The sequence below is a fragment of the Psittacula echo genome (assembly GCF_963264785.1).
Source record: "Psittacula echo genome assembly, chromosome: Z".
Taxonomy (NCBI): Eukaryota; Metazoa; Chordata; class Aves; order Psittaciformes; family Psittacidae; genus Psittacula; species Psittacula echo.
In genome coordinates, this window is record NC_137742.1 from 14,650,942 (window position 1) to 14,668,495 (window position 17,554).

The following is a 17,554-nucleotide window of genomic DNA, read 5'->3' on the forward strand; positions in this document are numbered from 1 at the left end:
AATTAAGAGTATGTGGTTTTACAAGGATATGTTAACCCCTTGGCGCTGGCGGTCGCGGTGCGTCTCATTGCCGGCAATGGAATGTGTGCCGGGAAATCCCAACTCCCGGCGTCAAGGGATTAAAAGCAATAAAAGCAATAATTTCACTAAAGTTCTTTTGTGTAACACTTGGTCTTTTTTCCCCCCAATGTTTTAGTCATTGAGAAGGTCAAAACGAAATTCAGACTCTACGGAGTTGGCAGCACAGATGAATGAAAGTGTTGATGTCATGGATGTCATCGCTATTTGCTGTCCAAAGTACAAAGACCGACCACAAATTGCAAGAGTAGTACAGAAAACCAGCAATGGCTTCAGTGTTCAGTGGATGGCAGGCTCCTACAGTGGCTCCTGGACTGAGGCTAAGCGCCGTGATGGCCGCAAACTGGTGCCTTGGGTAGACACTATTAAAGAGTCAGACATTATTTACAAAAAAATTGCTCTAACGAGTGCTAATAAGCTGACTAATAAAGTTGTGCAGACTTTACGATCGCTGTATGCCGCCAAGGATGGAACTTCCAGCTAATGAATTTGTACATGCAGCCAAATTTACAGGAATTGAAATAACAGACAAACTTGAAATATCAACTTTCTGGCAAAAAAAAAAAAAAAAAAAAAAAATCAGTTAAATGAAGAGTAAGAATGGAACCTGGGACGCGGGAAAAGAGAAGGAAATGTTTGGTAAACATTTTTGTGGGAGCTTTCTTCGCTGTTGTGCAGCAGAAACTTCTCAGTTCATTTTTACTCCCACTGTATTATAGTTTAACAAAAAAAAATTGTTTATATCTTGAAAAAAAACCTTTCTGTTTAAAAAAATAAACAAGTGAATGTTGGAAATTAGTCTGTTAATGTTCTTAATAAAGTGTTCTTGGAGTTTAACCTAGCAGCGGATGGCTTTCTTTAGCTTAGCCCAGTTTCCAGGGAAACATTGTTTTTCCAGGCTGTAAAATGGAAGAATCTCCTGGATATATAATTTATTCTGTTGAAGAAAAAAAAAAGAAAAAAAAAAAAGAAAAAAAAAGCATGCAGTATCTATGACCTATCTGCAGGAGGAGTTTTTGTAAATGTAGATTTTGATGTATTAGGTCACCCTGAAATAATACAAGAAAAGGGATCCCCAGCAAATCTGGTGGAACGAATACTGCAATAAATTTTTTTACTTCTCTTTGTTACTTGTCTGTTTCCATTTGAATTTCTTATTGTAAAAATCTGTTTAAATCCATTTATATTATTTTGCAGTCTTTTTATGTAAAATTTACTATAGCATTGGTTTTCAAAACAAGACATAAAATATTGTTTATACAGTTTGTATAGGCTGACTTCTGAATAATTGGTATCCTTTTATTTTTATCCCTTAAAGGGTGTAAACACAAGTTAACTCCAGGGTTTTATTGTATCCTGCAATATTTAGTATTAACTATATGATTTAGCACTGTGCCAAACACATTTTCAAGAGTACATTTTGATATAAAAAGAAACTATAGTTTATTCCTTGTATGCTTCAATTTCTTTCTAATGCTGTCCGTATGGTAATTTATGATAGTTTAAATATGGGGAAAGCTGAATGACTATTCTGCTTGGGCTGACTGGCCATGTATACATTTCTCTGGGTTAATATAGAAAGGTTTGTGTCAAGAGGAGATAGTTGCTAGTATCTGAGGAGTGAATGGGTATGAGTCTGGGTAATTCCACTACATTCCTTCACAAATTGATTTTTGAAAAAATGTTTGTATATTAGACTATTTTTTTTACTAATTGAAAGACGTTTTCACATTTTGTAAATTGAAAAAATGCTATTTCAGAAGCATTTGCTTCAACTGCGTTGCCACAGCCTTTCATTAGCAATTTACCTTCCTGGACAGTAGGAAAAACAGCATATTTACAAACAGAAAAAAACTAAAAATAGCTAAACTTTTTAAGGGACTGTTAAACCCTGCTGTGTTTTCAAATGTATTTATCTAAAACAGGTGTTCCTCAATAAGTAAATCTTGCATTATGCTATGTTTCTTCTAAAAATTTAATTTAATGGTAGGAGGCTGTTTTCAGGGTTTATTTGCAGAATTTAAGATGTTATTTGATTTGTGAGGAATAGTAACAGTATTCCAAAGCATTCTCATGTACAAAAGAAAATTAAATTATTAATAACTCCTCAGAATCCAGTTAGCAATTGTTCCTATCGGAAATGCTTTTTTGCTGTTTCACCACTGGAGTTTTTCTGAATAGAAGTATTTTATCACCTTTTTGTTTTCACTGTTAATGGTGTTTTCTTCACTGTACAAAAAGACATCTCTTGGGCTAGGATTGGTATTGTTAAAGAGAGAAGTAGGAAAAGCATAGTAACTCCTCTGCAGTTCTGGAAGCAGGGCATTTTTGTAGCAAACAATGAAATATTGTATTTCTCAGGGCTAGGAGGAGCTTTTATAGTGGGAAATTCGTACTTGGAGAATAGAGAGGTTGTATGACGTGTCATTTGTTACTACTCGAAAGAATTGAAAATACTTTACAAGGAAACTTCCAGATGAAAAGAAGAAGAATTTCACACAGATGCAGTCTCAAAGGAAGTTGTCTGTTAGCCATTTCTAATGCTATTTATATTAAAGCATCTTATTTTTAATAGGTAACACAAATATTTCCTTGTTCATAAACAAATTGTTTCCTGGTCATGTGGCTTTCCCAATAGCAAAGAAGTTTTTTTTATTTCAATTTGCTTGGTATTTACTGGAATAAAATTATCAGAAAGAAATAATAGAAACCTGAAGTCTAAAGTTGTCTTAGTTGAGAGGGTTTTGACCATTAGCATGTTGTGTGATATGCCGAAGGGCATACATACTCCTTGATGGAATCTGTTGGATATAATAAAGATAATACACACCAAAGTTACAGATTATTGAAAAAGATTCTAACTAGTTTAGAGTTGGATTTTCCCCTTCTGTACTACTCAGAGTAATATGCAGTTTTCCTTTGCCTATCACAAACATTCAGATTACTTGCTGTGGCAATAAAAAGGTAGTAGTGTTCATTTTGGGGAAAGCTTCCTGTGGGCTGTGTATAGCATGGGTTGATGATTTGAAGCAGAGAGCCTAAGGCTGCAGCTGTAATTGGAGCAGTGCTCAGCCTCTGAGTCAGTCACAGTTTTACCAACATGAACCATGTTACTGGCAACAGCACATACCAAGATACAGAGTTTTCTGTATTAAAAAAAAAAAAAAAAAAAAAAGTTGCATGTTTCTTGCTTTGGTTGGGTTTTAAGTGCTGCAGTGCAGAAATCGATACTGTGACATTTTACTCCTTTATGTTGACAGAGCCTTGAAGTATTTTCTCACTGTATGGCTATAAATTTTTACATACTTAACTATAATAATAACTGATTTTTAGTTCTTACTGCTTTCTCACTTTGAGTACAAGCTCTGTACATGGAAACTTGTGGTATCTCCCCTAATGAAAGCATATTGTCAAGCTTTTAGAATTAACACTAGCCATACTGTGCTGCTTAAGAAAACAAAAGACACTTCCATAATCTAAATAAAGATAATTATTTTTAATCTTCCACTTCAGTACTATCAAATTGCAGAATAATTCTTGAGCATTTTCATTATCTGCAGCTATAAAAGATCACAGTAGGTTTTTGCAAAATTTTAATGAGAAATAAGTATTTTTTTAAATGATTCAGTAATGCCTTTTTGTATTTTTTTGAGGTTCTTTATTGCTTATATGAATAAGTCTAACACGTACAAAGGCAGGCATGGGTAATATTCAGCGTAAGTCTTTTAGTGAGTTGTAGCCATTAAAAAAACTATTAAAAATTTTTAAAATGTGAATCAAACTTTAGCCTTTATTCTGTTCTCGTGGTGTCACTAGTGAGAATATTGAGGTTGTGCTAAACATTAGCTCTAACATGAAATGCTTTACAGCACTTACAGCAGTACTTAAACGTGTTTGTAACTTATGACAAAGAAGTTTGTAACCAAGTCTGACTCATCTGATGCCAGCTGAAGAGCAGGCATTCTGCAGGAATGCAGGTGTTAGTAATGCTGCAGAGTGATTAATGAATCAGTTCAACTGATCCCTGCTGTAAAGCTGCCATGTTTTAACTCCAAGCCCCAGACAGATACGAATGAGGTTGAATTCAAACAAACACCTGCTGCTTTTGTTGTGGGCCCAACACCCCTAAAGTATCACACCCTAGAAATAGCCAGAGACCAACACACAAGCCCTATATCCTCATTTGCTTCCACTCACTGAAGAGCCATGTCATAACCATACAAGTGTTTCCATGTACCTCAGAGAATCTGTCCTCTTATTAAAGTACTGAGTTGTAATGGGTGAGTTCTTACTGTAAGTAGTAAGTTTTTAGATTTCATGGTTCCTTGACTAAATATTAAAGTGTTATTGTTGTATACAAATAAATCCATAGTATTTTCATATTTCATAAATGCTTTGAGAGTTCAGTTTGAACCCTTCCAAAATTAAACTTGCAAGTTTTTATCCTAGAATGCACGTACAGTTCATTAATCCCTTTCTTGTTGTGCTCACGATGCTCAAATTATGCCTGCAGATCCTGTAAGGCATCTAAGGAATCCATTTTTTTATTATTCTGAGAGAATTCTTGCCAATCTCTGTTCAACCCATCAGATGTAACTGCATCATTTCTAATGATTCGGATGTGGTTTGCCACCTAGAGTTCCTGTATTAGGAAGGGATAGTTTCCACTGGCATACATGAAATTGCATACACTACTTGCAGCGTCCCCAGGTGTTATGTGTCTTCTCCAAAAAAAAACCTTATCCTAAAGGGGTGGTTTAGGGGGCGCCAAGGAAGTGGGAAGGGAGAGTTTATCCTGTGTAACAGCACCAGCTCCAGGCAGCGGCGTGGTGGTGGTTGGAGTGTGTGGCATGCATTTTAGCAACTGTCCCTCCATGCGCAGGGTCTGCTACACTGGAGTTCCAAACCTTCCTCATCAAAAACCTGACTGTTCCAGTTACAGGTTGTGGCACAGTATTATTATTCCAGTGGCTATTTAAAGCCGGTTTTGACTTCAAAAGAGCTTTTCTTCATCAATGTTCTTTGTGCAGCTGTATTGGAAGGTGCGTATTTCTGTTTTGAAAACAAGATTCCTGCTATGTAGAAGCTTCCCATCCACACCTCTCCAGGAGACTGATCATTAAACAATATGTTTTTCTTCTGTGTTTGTCATGTAGCCTCTGTTTTCAGAAGCTGTAGTTACGAGCACTAAGCCATGTTGCATGGGGCATGCTTCAGCTGCTGGCTTTGGCTATAAACCCCAGTTCCCCTACACCATTTTTGTCAGCTGATTTTCAATGCACTTCCTCCTTTCCCTTCTCCCAAAATAGCTTCTGAATTTACTTTAAATACCCCTATTTGCAGTTCTCATCCCAACCACAGAGGGCTACAAAATTGTCAGAAATGTGCTATGTCTGTCACTACAGTCAATTTATTCTTGAGAAACCACACGAGATCATCTGCTTCTCATTTTGCCTTCACAGGCACAGACTGAAGACTTAGGCTTTCACTGAGGAGCAGCCTTTTATTTAGAATTTTACATGTTTAGTTCTTGTTAGGGTTTATGCTTGTACAAAAATAATACAGAAAAATGTGCCTAAGTTCCTATAAGCCAGGAATACATGCATAGAGGAGAAATTCAATAGGTTTGTGCATCCTGCTTAGACTAAATGCACTCTGTGAGTGCTGGCAAACAAAGTATAATGATTCCTTGAGAAAATCTATTTATTTCGGGTGCATGAGGGCTGTTTTGATTCTGAACAGTCCTGTGTGCAGATGGATTTTCAAATTCAAGGCCAGCCTTGAACACCTCCTGTCTGATGCATCCTGCAATTCCAAATGGTACCGCTTCATCTCCATTTACAAACCCACAGGTCAGAGTCATGTAATAACAAGTTCCCTGGTATTTGTATCACTACTCATCACTCGTGGCTGCTGTCCAGAAGTACTGCTATTGCTCTAGTTGAGAGGGAGGAAGGATTCCTTCCCTTCTTGTTTAAAGCCGTATGGCAGAAGTTGCCACTAAGTCTGTGTTCAGCCTTCAGGTCATCCAGACCGACCACATACTGCATTCTACAAATTTACTTCTCTGTGGGCAACCCTGGTTGCTGGATTTTTTTCCTACTTTCAATTTTAAATGGTGGCTGAGAAACGCACTCAAACAGGTCTCTTCCTTACATGACATACCAATATTCTTCATTAAAATAATTAATCTTCTATTTGTCGTGTCTTTATACATCAGAAAAAGATAACCCCTTCCTTTATTTTTAGCTTGCTTGAAAATATCCTGTTTGAGGACTATGGTGATCTGTTGATGCCTTGTGTAAAGCGGTTCAATATAATTTCAAAAGCAAGTTTCAGGGTTGTACTTCCTGTGGGGGTAGTAGATATTAATGGAGATTTGTTCCTTGTTTCTTACAAAAATCTCACAAATTGTGGTGCAGACGTAGCTTATCTACATGTTCCAGTGCCGCGCACAATTTCTCAACACCTGTGTAGAATCTTTGGAGTATCCTGTTCTACAGCTGGACACACTCTTTTCCATCTTCAGAAGGTGTAAGTGCAACTTTGAGGAGCTAGGCAGCCTCAAGATACAACTTCCTTGTATGTTGCCCGTGAAATATACCTATCTGTGTTTCTTTACTTAGGCAGTATATTTGGAAATAAAACATAGATCCCAGTCCAGTGTATCTTAAGCTGTATTTTCACGTAATTTGACATCTCTTAAGTTGCTCCTTACTTCAAATATCTCAGCCAGGGTTTTAACTGAGACTTCTGCTGAAGATGTCTATTCAGTGGCAGCCAATGGTAAGAGCCGTTTTCTTCATTACTCTCTGACTCCCTGAATAGAAGAAGAAGATTTCATCTTCTTAATTTTGTAGCTTGGTCTTTTCATCTTCCTATTTTACTTCTTTTATTTCCTTGGTGTTTTCTTGGTTGGTGTGGGCGGTTGTTTATTGGTTTTTTGGTGGTTTTTTTTGGAATGGGTGTGGTTTGGTTTTGGTTTTGGCTTGTTCTTTTTTTAAACTTCCTGGAAGAAGGTTTTGGGTTTTTTCTGGAAGAAGTTTGGGTTTTTTTTAAGCTTTCTTATTGAGTCTAGAGAAGAAACTGAGGTCAAAACCATGCATTAAGATGTAAAATGTGACAAAATGAAGTACAAAAGAGCAAAATTGTTTCGAACAGCCATTATTTATAAAGGATATTTGAATTCAAGTTTCTAAGACTATATGTATGATTTAACCCAATAAAATAATCTTATGCTCAAAGGTTTGAAAGTTCAGTATCTTTCAGTCAGATGGAAATGCCTCACTACTAGACTGCTAAAGGAAATTTATGTTTCTTTGGGTGAGACTCCAAAGAAGTGCTAACTGTGCTTTAGGAAAATGAAAATTGCTGTATCTTGTCCCACTTCAGCAGTTTTAAAAATCCAGCACTTCTTTTTAAAGTATTTTTTAAATACTTTTAAAATACTTCAATACTTTTAAATACTTATTTTCCTTCTCTGTGTTTCCATATGTATATTTTTTAACTCATTGTTTCATCCATCTTTCTGCAGCTGATCTGTTTCACAGCGTACTCTGCCTGGCTTCTGTGCAAGCCTTTTTTTTAACAAGTAAGCAGGAATCAGAAGTTCTCTCACGAAAACAGGACTGACTTCTAGTATTAATTTTTTCCTCACTCTGCATCTCCAGCAGACACGTAGAAAGCAGATGGATACCACCTTCATGGTGTGCAGTAAAACTGAATTTGGACTTGGCTTTTCAGCCCAGGTCTCAGCCAACTGCAAGCCATGTGCAACACAGCTCACTCTGCTCTTTTTTTCACAGAAGGACAATTTCTATGTTAATATTTCTGGTAGGACCCATGGGATACTTGCTGTCACTGAGAACTGGACTGTTGCTAGTGCTGGCTTTGCCTGAAGTAAGTATTCCTATTTTGCTTTCATCCTCTAGTCAGAGATCTTCCAAAACTTTCTAGTTTTCCTGCTGTAAGTCAGAAGAGGAAGAGGTGTTCCATTAATCTCAGCATGCTGCTATGTTTCTGGTAATTGTGGACCTCCCTTCACTCATGGGATACCAGAATAAAATCCAATTACATCAGCATTGCTCAAAAGAAAAAAAAAATATATCAGGAAAACTAAGACCAAAAAAAAAAAAAAAAGGGGGAAAAAAAGGAATTATTTTAACTGGTTCAGAAGAGAATATTTCTACAAGTAAGTATTTTTTAAATGCACAGGAACATTGATTGCTCCTAAGACCCTAAAATCTTTTTTTGAAGATAATTTTTTTTGACCTGCCTCCTGTAAAAGCATCATCTAATGAGATGCTTCCAACTGTTTTGTTCTCAGGAGAGGAGGATCAACAGAACATCAGAATACTTTAACTAATACAGTATGCATCCCATTTGTACCTGTTAAAACTGCTCCTTATGTACTCAAAAGGATGTCTTGGACTTGTATCCACATTGACTTGAAATCTGTATATGACAGATTGATAATGATAGACAGAGTTTATCTCCATCACTGGGAAGACCAATGTAGCCAGCTACCCTGAGCTCAGGATTGTAAGGCAATTCTGAATGTTTTTATTAGCAGAACATGTTTGAGGTGGGTAAATCTTGCTTTTCTCATTAAAAAACATCTTCATCACCCCATTATTTACTGCTGATACATTTCTTGAAACATTGAAGAATCTTCACTGAATGTCTGGAAATTGAGAATGCAATGTTGTTAGAATAAATACCAGTTTTCTTATACCAGGAGCTAAAATCAGCCAGTATCTACTGAGCTTTAAAACAAGAATCCTCTTCTGTCAAAAGCCTGGTCAGTGATAAGAAGCTTTCCACACTTCGCAAGATTCTGACTGTGCAGAAACCTGCTATTAGTCAGGTTAGAGAATAACAGACTTATATCCCTTTCTGTTCATTTATCACTGGGACACCTTCTTCTCTCAAAGTTCAGCAGTGACCTGTAGAAATTCATAGGTGGGGAAGATTGGGTGAGATGGATTTTGCTGAGAAGAGGTTCTGTTCACAGCAGCACAACACTGGGTTGTTCATTCAGCAACATGGAAATGACAAGTCACTACTATGAAAATAAAACAGTAAAAACAAGGCTACACTCTTGAGGTATTTTGTAAGAGATATGTGTCTCATAGCAGAAGAGATAAATTCATACTTTTTTTCATCAAACCCTGATCATGAAAGTGGTTTTTCCTGCAAAAGGTGAAATACAGGACAGTTTTCTCCCCCAGATTGAAGGGGGGCTCAACTCCTTTGCTGGCAGTTTACTGATAAAAACACAGCTTTGGAAGGCCGAAAAATTGTCATAATCTTTCATCTGTGACTTTTTCAAGTATGTGCTATGACCAATACACAGTTAGCTGGAGAACTGCTTGTGAGATTGTTGTCTCACGGTATTAAACTTTGGGGTTTATCTGCAAAGTAATTTATGGGGAGGAGACCAATGTCTTGTCATTTCTTAGAGAAAAAACAACCCAATGAGAATCTATTGACTTTTTGTAAAAGATCATTTTAAATAAGTAAAACATAATAGAAACTGTTGCCTTCGTTAGGCGTGGCGACCTGGTTCAGGAACGACACAACGGCCAACCCCAGGCCGCTCGGGCCATCAGCTCACAGGCACCAATGTGGTGGACGGCAAATGGCGTTTATTGGTACGTGACATGGCATTAAATAACCTGGATTCGTAACGTCACTTCCGTCCGCTTACATCATAAATCTATCACTATTGGCTATCAGTAGAGGGGCCCTATCTTCCTGTACAGCGTGATATCTTCCTGCCGCCAGACCCTGGCTACCCACATTTCCCCCCTCCCTATGCGTAATTACATTGACTAAAATGTAACAAGCTTAAAGAATATATATCGTACTATTGGATAAAAAACATACTAAAAGAACCTTATTTTTACTTTGTACCATAAAATAATTTTATGCTACATATCACAAACTTGAGTAGAAAACATAAGGCACATTAAGCGAAAGGTAACCGGGAGGTAAATCGGAGCAACGAGGTAAGATTGGGGATAACTAAAGGAAATATTAAGAACAAGCATCGCTGAGAACAGGATCTCTCTGAGGTTTTGTGTTCCAGATCAAATCTATGGGCCCTGGGAGAATCATCAACAAACTAACTCCAAGAGGCATCACTACTGTGTGAGGTGATGGACTCAACCCTAGTGGATGTCCCCGTTCAGGCAACGTTGACCTGACTGTGATGAGTTTTTGTCCCCTTCACTCAGCATGAGGTTCGGGCGTCCTGACTTTTAAAAGTGCACACTTGTTACCACGTAGGGGGCCAGTCTACGTGGTAAAAAGGGGTGACAATGTCCAAAAAGGTCTCCCAGGGGTCCAGATTCGTCCAGATAGTTAAATTCAGGTAAAGTAACTTGAGGTAACATTAACCAAATACAATATCAAAGCAATTGCCAGCGTTCTGCTAACATAATGTTAACCGTTTCTAGCCAGCTCTTAATAAACGACACGAGCTTATGTAATATACAGGGTCCGAAGACCAGTGCCAGTATGATTACTGCGATCGGTGCTATCAAGGTAGATACCAGGGTAGTTACCCATGGTGAATAGTTGAACCATGATTCAAACCATCCTTGTTGGGCTTCTCTCTCTTTCTTTCTTTTTTCTAGACCTTCCCTAAGTTTGGCCATGGTATCTTTGATGACCCCAGTGTGGTCAGCGTATATGCAGCATTCCTCTTTCAATGCAGCACATACTCCGCTTTGTTGTAAAAACATGAGGTCCAATCCTCTACGATTTTGCAAAACTACTTCGGACAAAGACTTCAATGATTTCTCTAAGGCACTAATTGATTGTTCAATTCGCATCAAATCTTCGTCCACTGCTGCTCAGAGGGAATGAACCTTTCGGTTTTGTTCGACTAGTGACGCTATTCCTGTCCCTGACCCCTGTAACTCCCATAGCCAGCAGGACAGCTATGGTCACAGCAGTAACTGGCTCTCATTTCTGTATGTAATGAGAAGCTAACAGGGTTTGATGGCTATAGATAAACTCCTCAGAATGATATATGATCCTTGGAACAATCATGACTTGTATACAATATTCGTTGTTTTCATTAAACACTTTAAGGGATATACATGGGGTAATGCCTGTTTTTGAACATACCCATTTGGCGTTACCGGCAGGAATTAGCCAGTCAGCTCGAGGTCTGTTTTTCAGTGAGGTCTCATTCTCACATAAGTGTCTTTTTTCATGGGGTATCTTGCCGATACATCTACCTTGTCCTGACACATGTTGCATCGTTATTCCTGGGTTGTACTCTTTCCCAGTGTTCCAGAGGCACTGCTTAGGATTGGCCGCATTCACTAGTTTTGATTCGAGGGGTATTCCTACCGCTTCATAAAAGGAGGGCCTTATGTTATAGCAAAGCCAGCAATGCGCTGTTAGATTCGGATTTGTAAGATTCAGTATTTGGTATGTTGAGTTCAAAAGCTTCCATAGGGGAGGCATTTCAATGTCTAAAGTATTCGGAGTTTCGGTGTTATGGGTAATGTCATGTGTCAAAGGCCTAGATGTCTGGGGGTTTATCTGTAGGTTTGCCTGTGGATTAAGGACCGGGTTAGGCCCGATAGCTTGGGATACTTCTGGCGTGAGTCTGATAATTTGTATTATTACTCCTGGATCAGAAAAAGAATTGTGGATAAATATTGACCACATTTTTCCTACTTCCCAGCCCATATCTTTGAGTGTAGAATTTCCAAATTCAAATGGGTGCAAGCACCTTTTCGAGCAACCGTTCCATCGGACCCATATGTCGGATGGATACAATTATTTGGTACGTATTTTACCCACAAAAATTTGTCATCGTTCTGTGGTTTCCATCTATTACTTGTCACAATGGTCTCGCACCCCCAATATCCACAAAATAGGTATTGTGGGTAGCTACGACAGTAAACTTTGCCGGGGTTTGAACTAGGACACCAGTATGTTCCCCACGGAATGGGGGCTTTTTGGCAAGAACCAATGTTAGAAAAGATATCACAAAGTTTGACTGTGAAAGTTGGAGTGCCTACGGTTACGTTTTCCCTTATTACTCGATTACTGCCTGGATCCCGGAGGAGCCATTTGAATGGCTGATGGGGATGGTAATTTGGTTCTGCCTTCCTCATGGTGATAAGCCCCAAAACCATGATCACACAGAAGTACCGCGGCTTCCCCCCGCGGGGGGCGTTTCGTCATTGTTCGCGTTCTGTCGGTGCAGGGTGTTCTGTCGGTGCAGGGCTCCTAGGCATGGGCAGGGTGTTTGTTGGCTCGTCATCCCCTTCTGGTACCAGGAAGTACCGGTTATGGGGGCATCCAATGATCCAGTCCTGTGGACAAGAACTCACAGTTTTCTTTAGCTTTATTCTTGAGATCTGGTTTAATTGATTTAATTGGACACCACTTCACCTGGCCATCTTTTTTAATGGCAGCATATCCTCGCCCTGTTAGAATCAATCTCCACCCGTGTTCCCATTCTCCCAGCTCATTTCTGATTACTACTAATGGGCCGTCTTCCAGTGCTCGAGTGGCCCAATGTTTTTGGTCGGGGCTGTTTATCTCTTCTCCCCTGCGGAATTGATTCAGTGCTAAGAGAGCAGTTGCTAGCAGGTGGGCTTGGTCCCTCGAGGGAATGGTGTTGGTGAAACCTTCCATTTTCACTAACACCTTTAATTTAGATTTCAGAGTTTGGTTTGCTCGCTCGACTATGGCCTGCCCTGTGCTATTATACGGAATACCGTGTGTTAAAGTGATACCCCATTTCAAAACAAATGCCTGGATTGATTTAGAGATAAAATTCGGGCCATTGTCTGTTTTAATCTGATTAGGAATGCCAAGCCATGCCATGACTATCAGCCAATGTTGGATAGTTGCCTTAGAGTCAGTTTTAAGATGTTGTGTGGCTACAATTACTCCACTACATGTATCTACAGTCACTGCTAGCCACGCTCGAGGTTTCAGCAACTGACAGAGTGTAAAATCTGTCTGCCATATTTTGGAGGCCTTAAAGTCTCTGGGGTTGACTTCGCCGGACCACAGTGGCACTTTCTGGCAATGAGGACACATAGCCACTATATGTTTCACGTCGGTGGGTGAAATCCTGCATTTTTTTGTTAGCGCCTTAGCTCCAATGTGGAGAGACTCATGTAGCTGGCGGGCGCCTCGTAGTGTCCACAGTCCTTTTGCGGCAGCGTCTGCTTTGTCATTACCGATTTGGTAAAAACCTTTGATCGGGTTGTGGCTGTTGACATGGATGACCGATATGGTACCTTTTCGGGAAAAAACTGCTTCTTCTAGTATTAGAGCTACTGTAGATGTTGACACACCGGGCCCTGACATGGCTAAGCAAAGCTTGGCTACGAACATTGAATCGGTTACTATGTTGAGGTGTTCCATTGGGAACAGTCCACACGCCAGTACTACGGCTGTCGCTTCTAGCTGCTGGACTGAAAGTGTGCGATCGGTCATTTTTATGCAGTGCCATTCCTTTTCTGATTGCCACACTGCCACTGCGGTTGAAGTCACTGAGGACGCATCTATGAAGACCGTTGGTCCCTGTTGAGGCCAATCCATGACCTTCCGTGGGAGGTTGATGCCGACGATTGCCAGCATTTGAGTCCAGGGGTGTTTCACAGCATACCGGACTTCTCCACCAAATCCGACGAGGGCTATGGCCAGATGTTCTGACATGGCCACTGATTGCGTTGGGAGCTGTTTGCGGAAGGGTAGGTATATTTTGGCAGGTTCGATGCCTAGGTGTCTCAGGGCGAGTTTTCTGCCTTTCATGATGAGGTTACCAAGGCACTCGACTCCTGGAGAGAATGCATGTGACGGTTTTCCCAGGACTATCCATTGTATTGGTTGAGCTTTTTCGGGGGGACCCTGGGCTAGTGCCCCTACTCCCCCTCCTTCTGTGAAATGCACATACAGGTCGAGCAGTATGTCTGGGTTCCACCTGGCAAGTGTGCTTGACGATACCTGTTGCTTGATAAAGTCAAGAGAGTTCATTGCTTCCACCATCAAAACTTTTTGTTCCCATGGATTCTTTCCTTTCAGAAGATCATACAGAGGGGCCATGGTTTCAGGAGGGACCAAAACAATGTTGCGGAGCCATTGCAGGGACCCCACTAACTGTTGCATATCATGGAGTGTCTTGATGTTCCGACGAATTTTTACGTGGGGCGGGGTTATATGTGAACTTGTGATTTCCACTCCCAAAAAGCTCACACATGGTCCCTTTTTAATATTCACGCTCGCGATCTCGAACCCATTCATTTTTAAAGTTTCCGAGACTGTTGATATTAACTGGTCTACTTGATCTCCTGACGGAGCGGCGATCAAGATATCATTCATATATTGGATGATAGTTGCAGTTGGATTGCTGTGCCGAATCAGCACCAACGCCCGGTCCACTGTGATCTGGCAGATGGTAGGCGAGTTGATCATGCCTTGAGGCAATACTTTCCACTGGAAACGTAGGTTAGGGCGTTGGCTGTTTGGGAACACAACAGAAAAAGCAAACCGTTCCTTGTCCTCTTCGTGTAAGGGTATCGAGAAAAAACAGTCCTTAATATCAAGGACGGCACAGGGTTGTCCTTTGGGTACCATAGAATTCATAGGCAACAGTGTTTGGACAGGGCCCATTGGTTGAATTGTCTTATTTACTTCACGCAGATCATGGAGAAGGCGAAACCCCTCACCGGTTCGTTTGGATATGACAAAGACTGGAGTGTTCTATGGACTAGTGGACGGCTCTATACGCCCTCGTTGTAGTTCGCGGTCAACTAGCTCAAGAAGAGCATCCATTCGAGGCTTTGACGGGGCCACTGCTCGACCCACAATGGATCGGATGATTTCCATGTCAGTCTAATTGGCGGGGGTGGGTGTACGGCAGTGGCCCTTTCGGTAAATTTGTCACGCTAGCATTTAGTAGGGCTAGGGCGTTTCTTCCCAATAGGGGTGGAACCCCCGACATGACATATGGGAAGAGAGTAATAATTTGCTCCGGTCCTTTTTCGGTATGGAGTGTGATTGCTATCAATTGAGCGCTTCTTCGAGCTTGAGATAGTCCTCCGACTCCACCCACCATGGGGGCATTTTCCAGTTTCCAATGTGGGGGCCAGTTTGTCTCAGGAATAACCGTAACGTCCGCTCCAGTATCGATCAAAAAGGGGACACTAATGGTGGTGTCGTCGATGGCATTGAGGAGGGAGCAGATCCCCCACACCACTGGTGGATCATCGCACTTTACTGCCAGTGCCACCCTGGGGTCTCTCTCCCAGGGGGCGGTCCTTGTTGTCCCTGGGAGAGGAGCGGGTTTGGCAGAGTTGTCGGTTGGACCATAAAACTGGTTGCCTCTCGAGGGGGTAGCGGGTTCGGAAGCGTTTCACCCCATCTGGGGTTGGCATAATAGAGCCACCTCACGTTCCAAGTGGGAGAGGACTGCGTGCGGCCCAAGTGTCCTCTCCCCCTCCCGTTTCCCTGAGTTTTAAACCTACATTCCTTTGCAAAATATCCTTTCTTTCCACAGACCCAGCATGGTCCCCTGGGCCTGTTCTGGCGTGGGGGAGGCGCTGTTGATGGGCCTCCCGACTGAGGGCAGTTTGCTATAATGTGGCCTGTCTGGCCGCATTTAAAACACGTCATCACATTGGCTACTGCGGTACGAACAGCCGCCTGGATTGGGGCTAAATGCTCTTCCTTCGCGACATGTTTAATCATGTCCGTGATACTTGACCTCACCAGTAGTGATCAAAGAATCTCTTTGGTTGTCGAATTACACTGCTGGCGTAAACATTCTGCTACAACCGGGCCCTTTGCTTCCACGGGCAGGTTCGAAGGGTCGACCGCCACCTGGAGATGACCTCCGAATTGTGTAAAGCTCTTACTTTCACTTTGCTTTATTGTGGACCATGGCGACGGTTTAGCACTAACTCTAGAGGCTGTGCGTATAGCTTCTCTGGCCACACGGGTAGTTGTCATAACTTCATAGGCCTGCAGGCCTTGGGCTTGCCCCTGGGGGGTAATCATTGTGGGGTCTGTACCCATTAACCGCTGTAGGCTACAGCCATGCAGTGGGTGATCCGCCCGTTACTTGGGCCAGTGGTCTTGCACAGTTGTCCTCCCATTCTTGTTAAAAAACATTCATCACTGCCCCATCAAGGATCAATCTACAAGTTTGTTTTATATCAAACGGGAGCATGTCCTCTCCCCAGAAGACACCGTCTATAAGGGTGGAGACCATAGCAGAATTAAGCCCTTTGTCCACAGTTGTTTTAACAATTGCTTGTACATCCTTGGGGTTTATTGGTGAATGGACCTTCTGTCCCCTGTCCATCACCCGAACTGGGAACGCCAGCGCAGCTGATGGGGCCCAGTCGGCACACACAATCTTTATTTTCCTCCAATCCGTGAGAGGGATTCGTCCCCCTTGAGGTTCCTCTTTATTTTGGACAGGGATATTTAGGCTTTTGACTTTGCCTACCCCCATCTCCTCCTCTTCTGAGTTCGAATCAGTTGCAAGCCACTCGTCCCAGCTTGTATCTGACTCGGAGTCGGAACTTGACTGACTAGTTACTTCCAGGTTCCGGTACCTTTTAGTCAGGCTTTGGCCCCGCCCACTCCGGCTTTGCTCACTTCCTTTACAGGCAGGCCGTTCCCTCCCTCTTGACTTGCCCCGCCCTCTACTCAGCAGGGTGTTTGCCTTACAAACCTTACAAGGGCATTTTTTCAGATGGACTCACTGATTGGCTCTCCGCCCCTCGCTCACGGTACCCTCCCACCTCCGATCACTCCCACCACTGTTCTCCTCCCCTTCCCGTTCAGGTATGCTTGTTAATGCCAGTGCTTCTTCCCTGCTCCCGCCAAGGGCGTCTTCGCTCCGCCATCCGCCTTTCTGACCGGCGCCATCTTGGGGCGCATAGGGCAGTGGTCTAACCCAGCCTTCTCCGGACTCTGCTTTCCCCGCAGCGTCCCTGGCTTCTTCGGCTAGCCCACCCCAGAAGGATTGAGCTTGTTTCTGTCCCTCCGTAAGCGGATCGGAGTTCAGAGATTGAGGGGACATGTCGCCCTCTTGCAGGTCTGTAGGCTCGGTAGAGCCGAGATCGTTTGGGGGGTGCAAAGTCTGCGTGGCCGCCCCGACTCCCAATTTTGGGGTGTTCCACAAACAGGTCTTTGCCGCCTGCCAGGTCTCCTGCTCTTGTATGGCTTTCCGCAGGGCCTGTACGACCTTCCCCCACAACTTACGGTGTTTCCCACAGCCCGAGGACATTGTCTCCTCGGCTAACGCTTTAATACATTTATCCCACACCTCAGGGTGGAGAATATCCATCAGCTGGGCAATGGCCCCAATTTGCAAAAGCCTCGCAATGGCGAGGGTAAAATCTTTGGGCTTACAATCAATACCCCACTGCTTATGTATTTCTGATACGACCTTCACAAGGGATTCCATCCTCCTTGTTGGTCC

General features: G+C 42.0%; 1 protein-coding gene across 10 annotated transcripts in view; it reads left to right on the plus strand.

Annotated features, from left to right (window-relative positions):
• NIPBL (NIPBL cohesin loading factor) overlaps window positions 1-2,788 on the plus strand; it is a 159,580-nt gene extending 156,792 nt beyond the window's left edge. For 8 of the 10 annotated variants that reach the window (XM_080636687.1, XM_080636691.1, XM_080636689.1 and 5 more), the window contains one exon: window positions 197-2,788. In XM_080636687.1, coding sequence (XP_080492813.1) covers window positions 197-562 — 366 coding nt within the window. In that variant the 3' untranslated portion in view covers window positions 563-2,788. The remainder of the gene's footprint in view (window positions 1-196) is intronic. The other 2 variants (XM_080636692.1, XM_080636693.1) reach the window with 2 other exon arrangements.
• The last annotated feature ends 14,766 nt before the right edge of the window (window positions 2,789-17,554 follow it).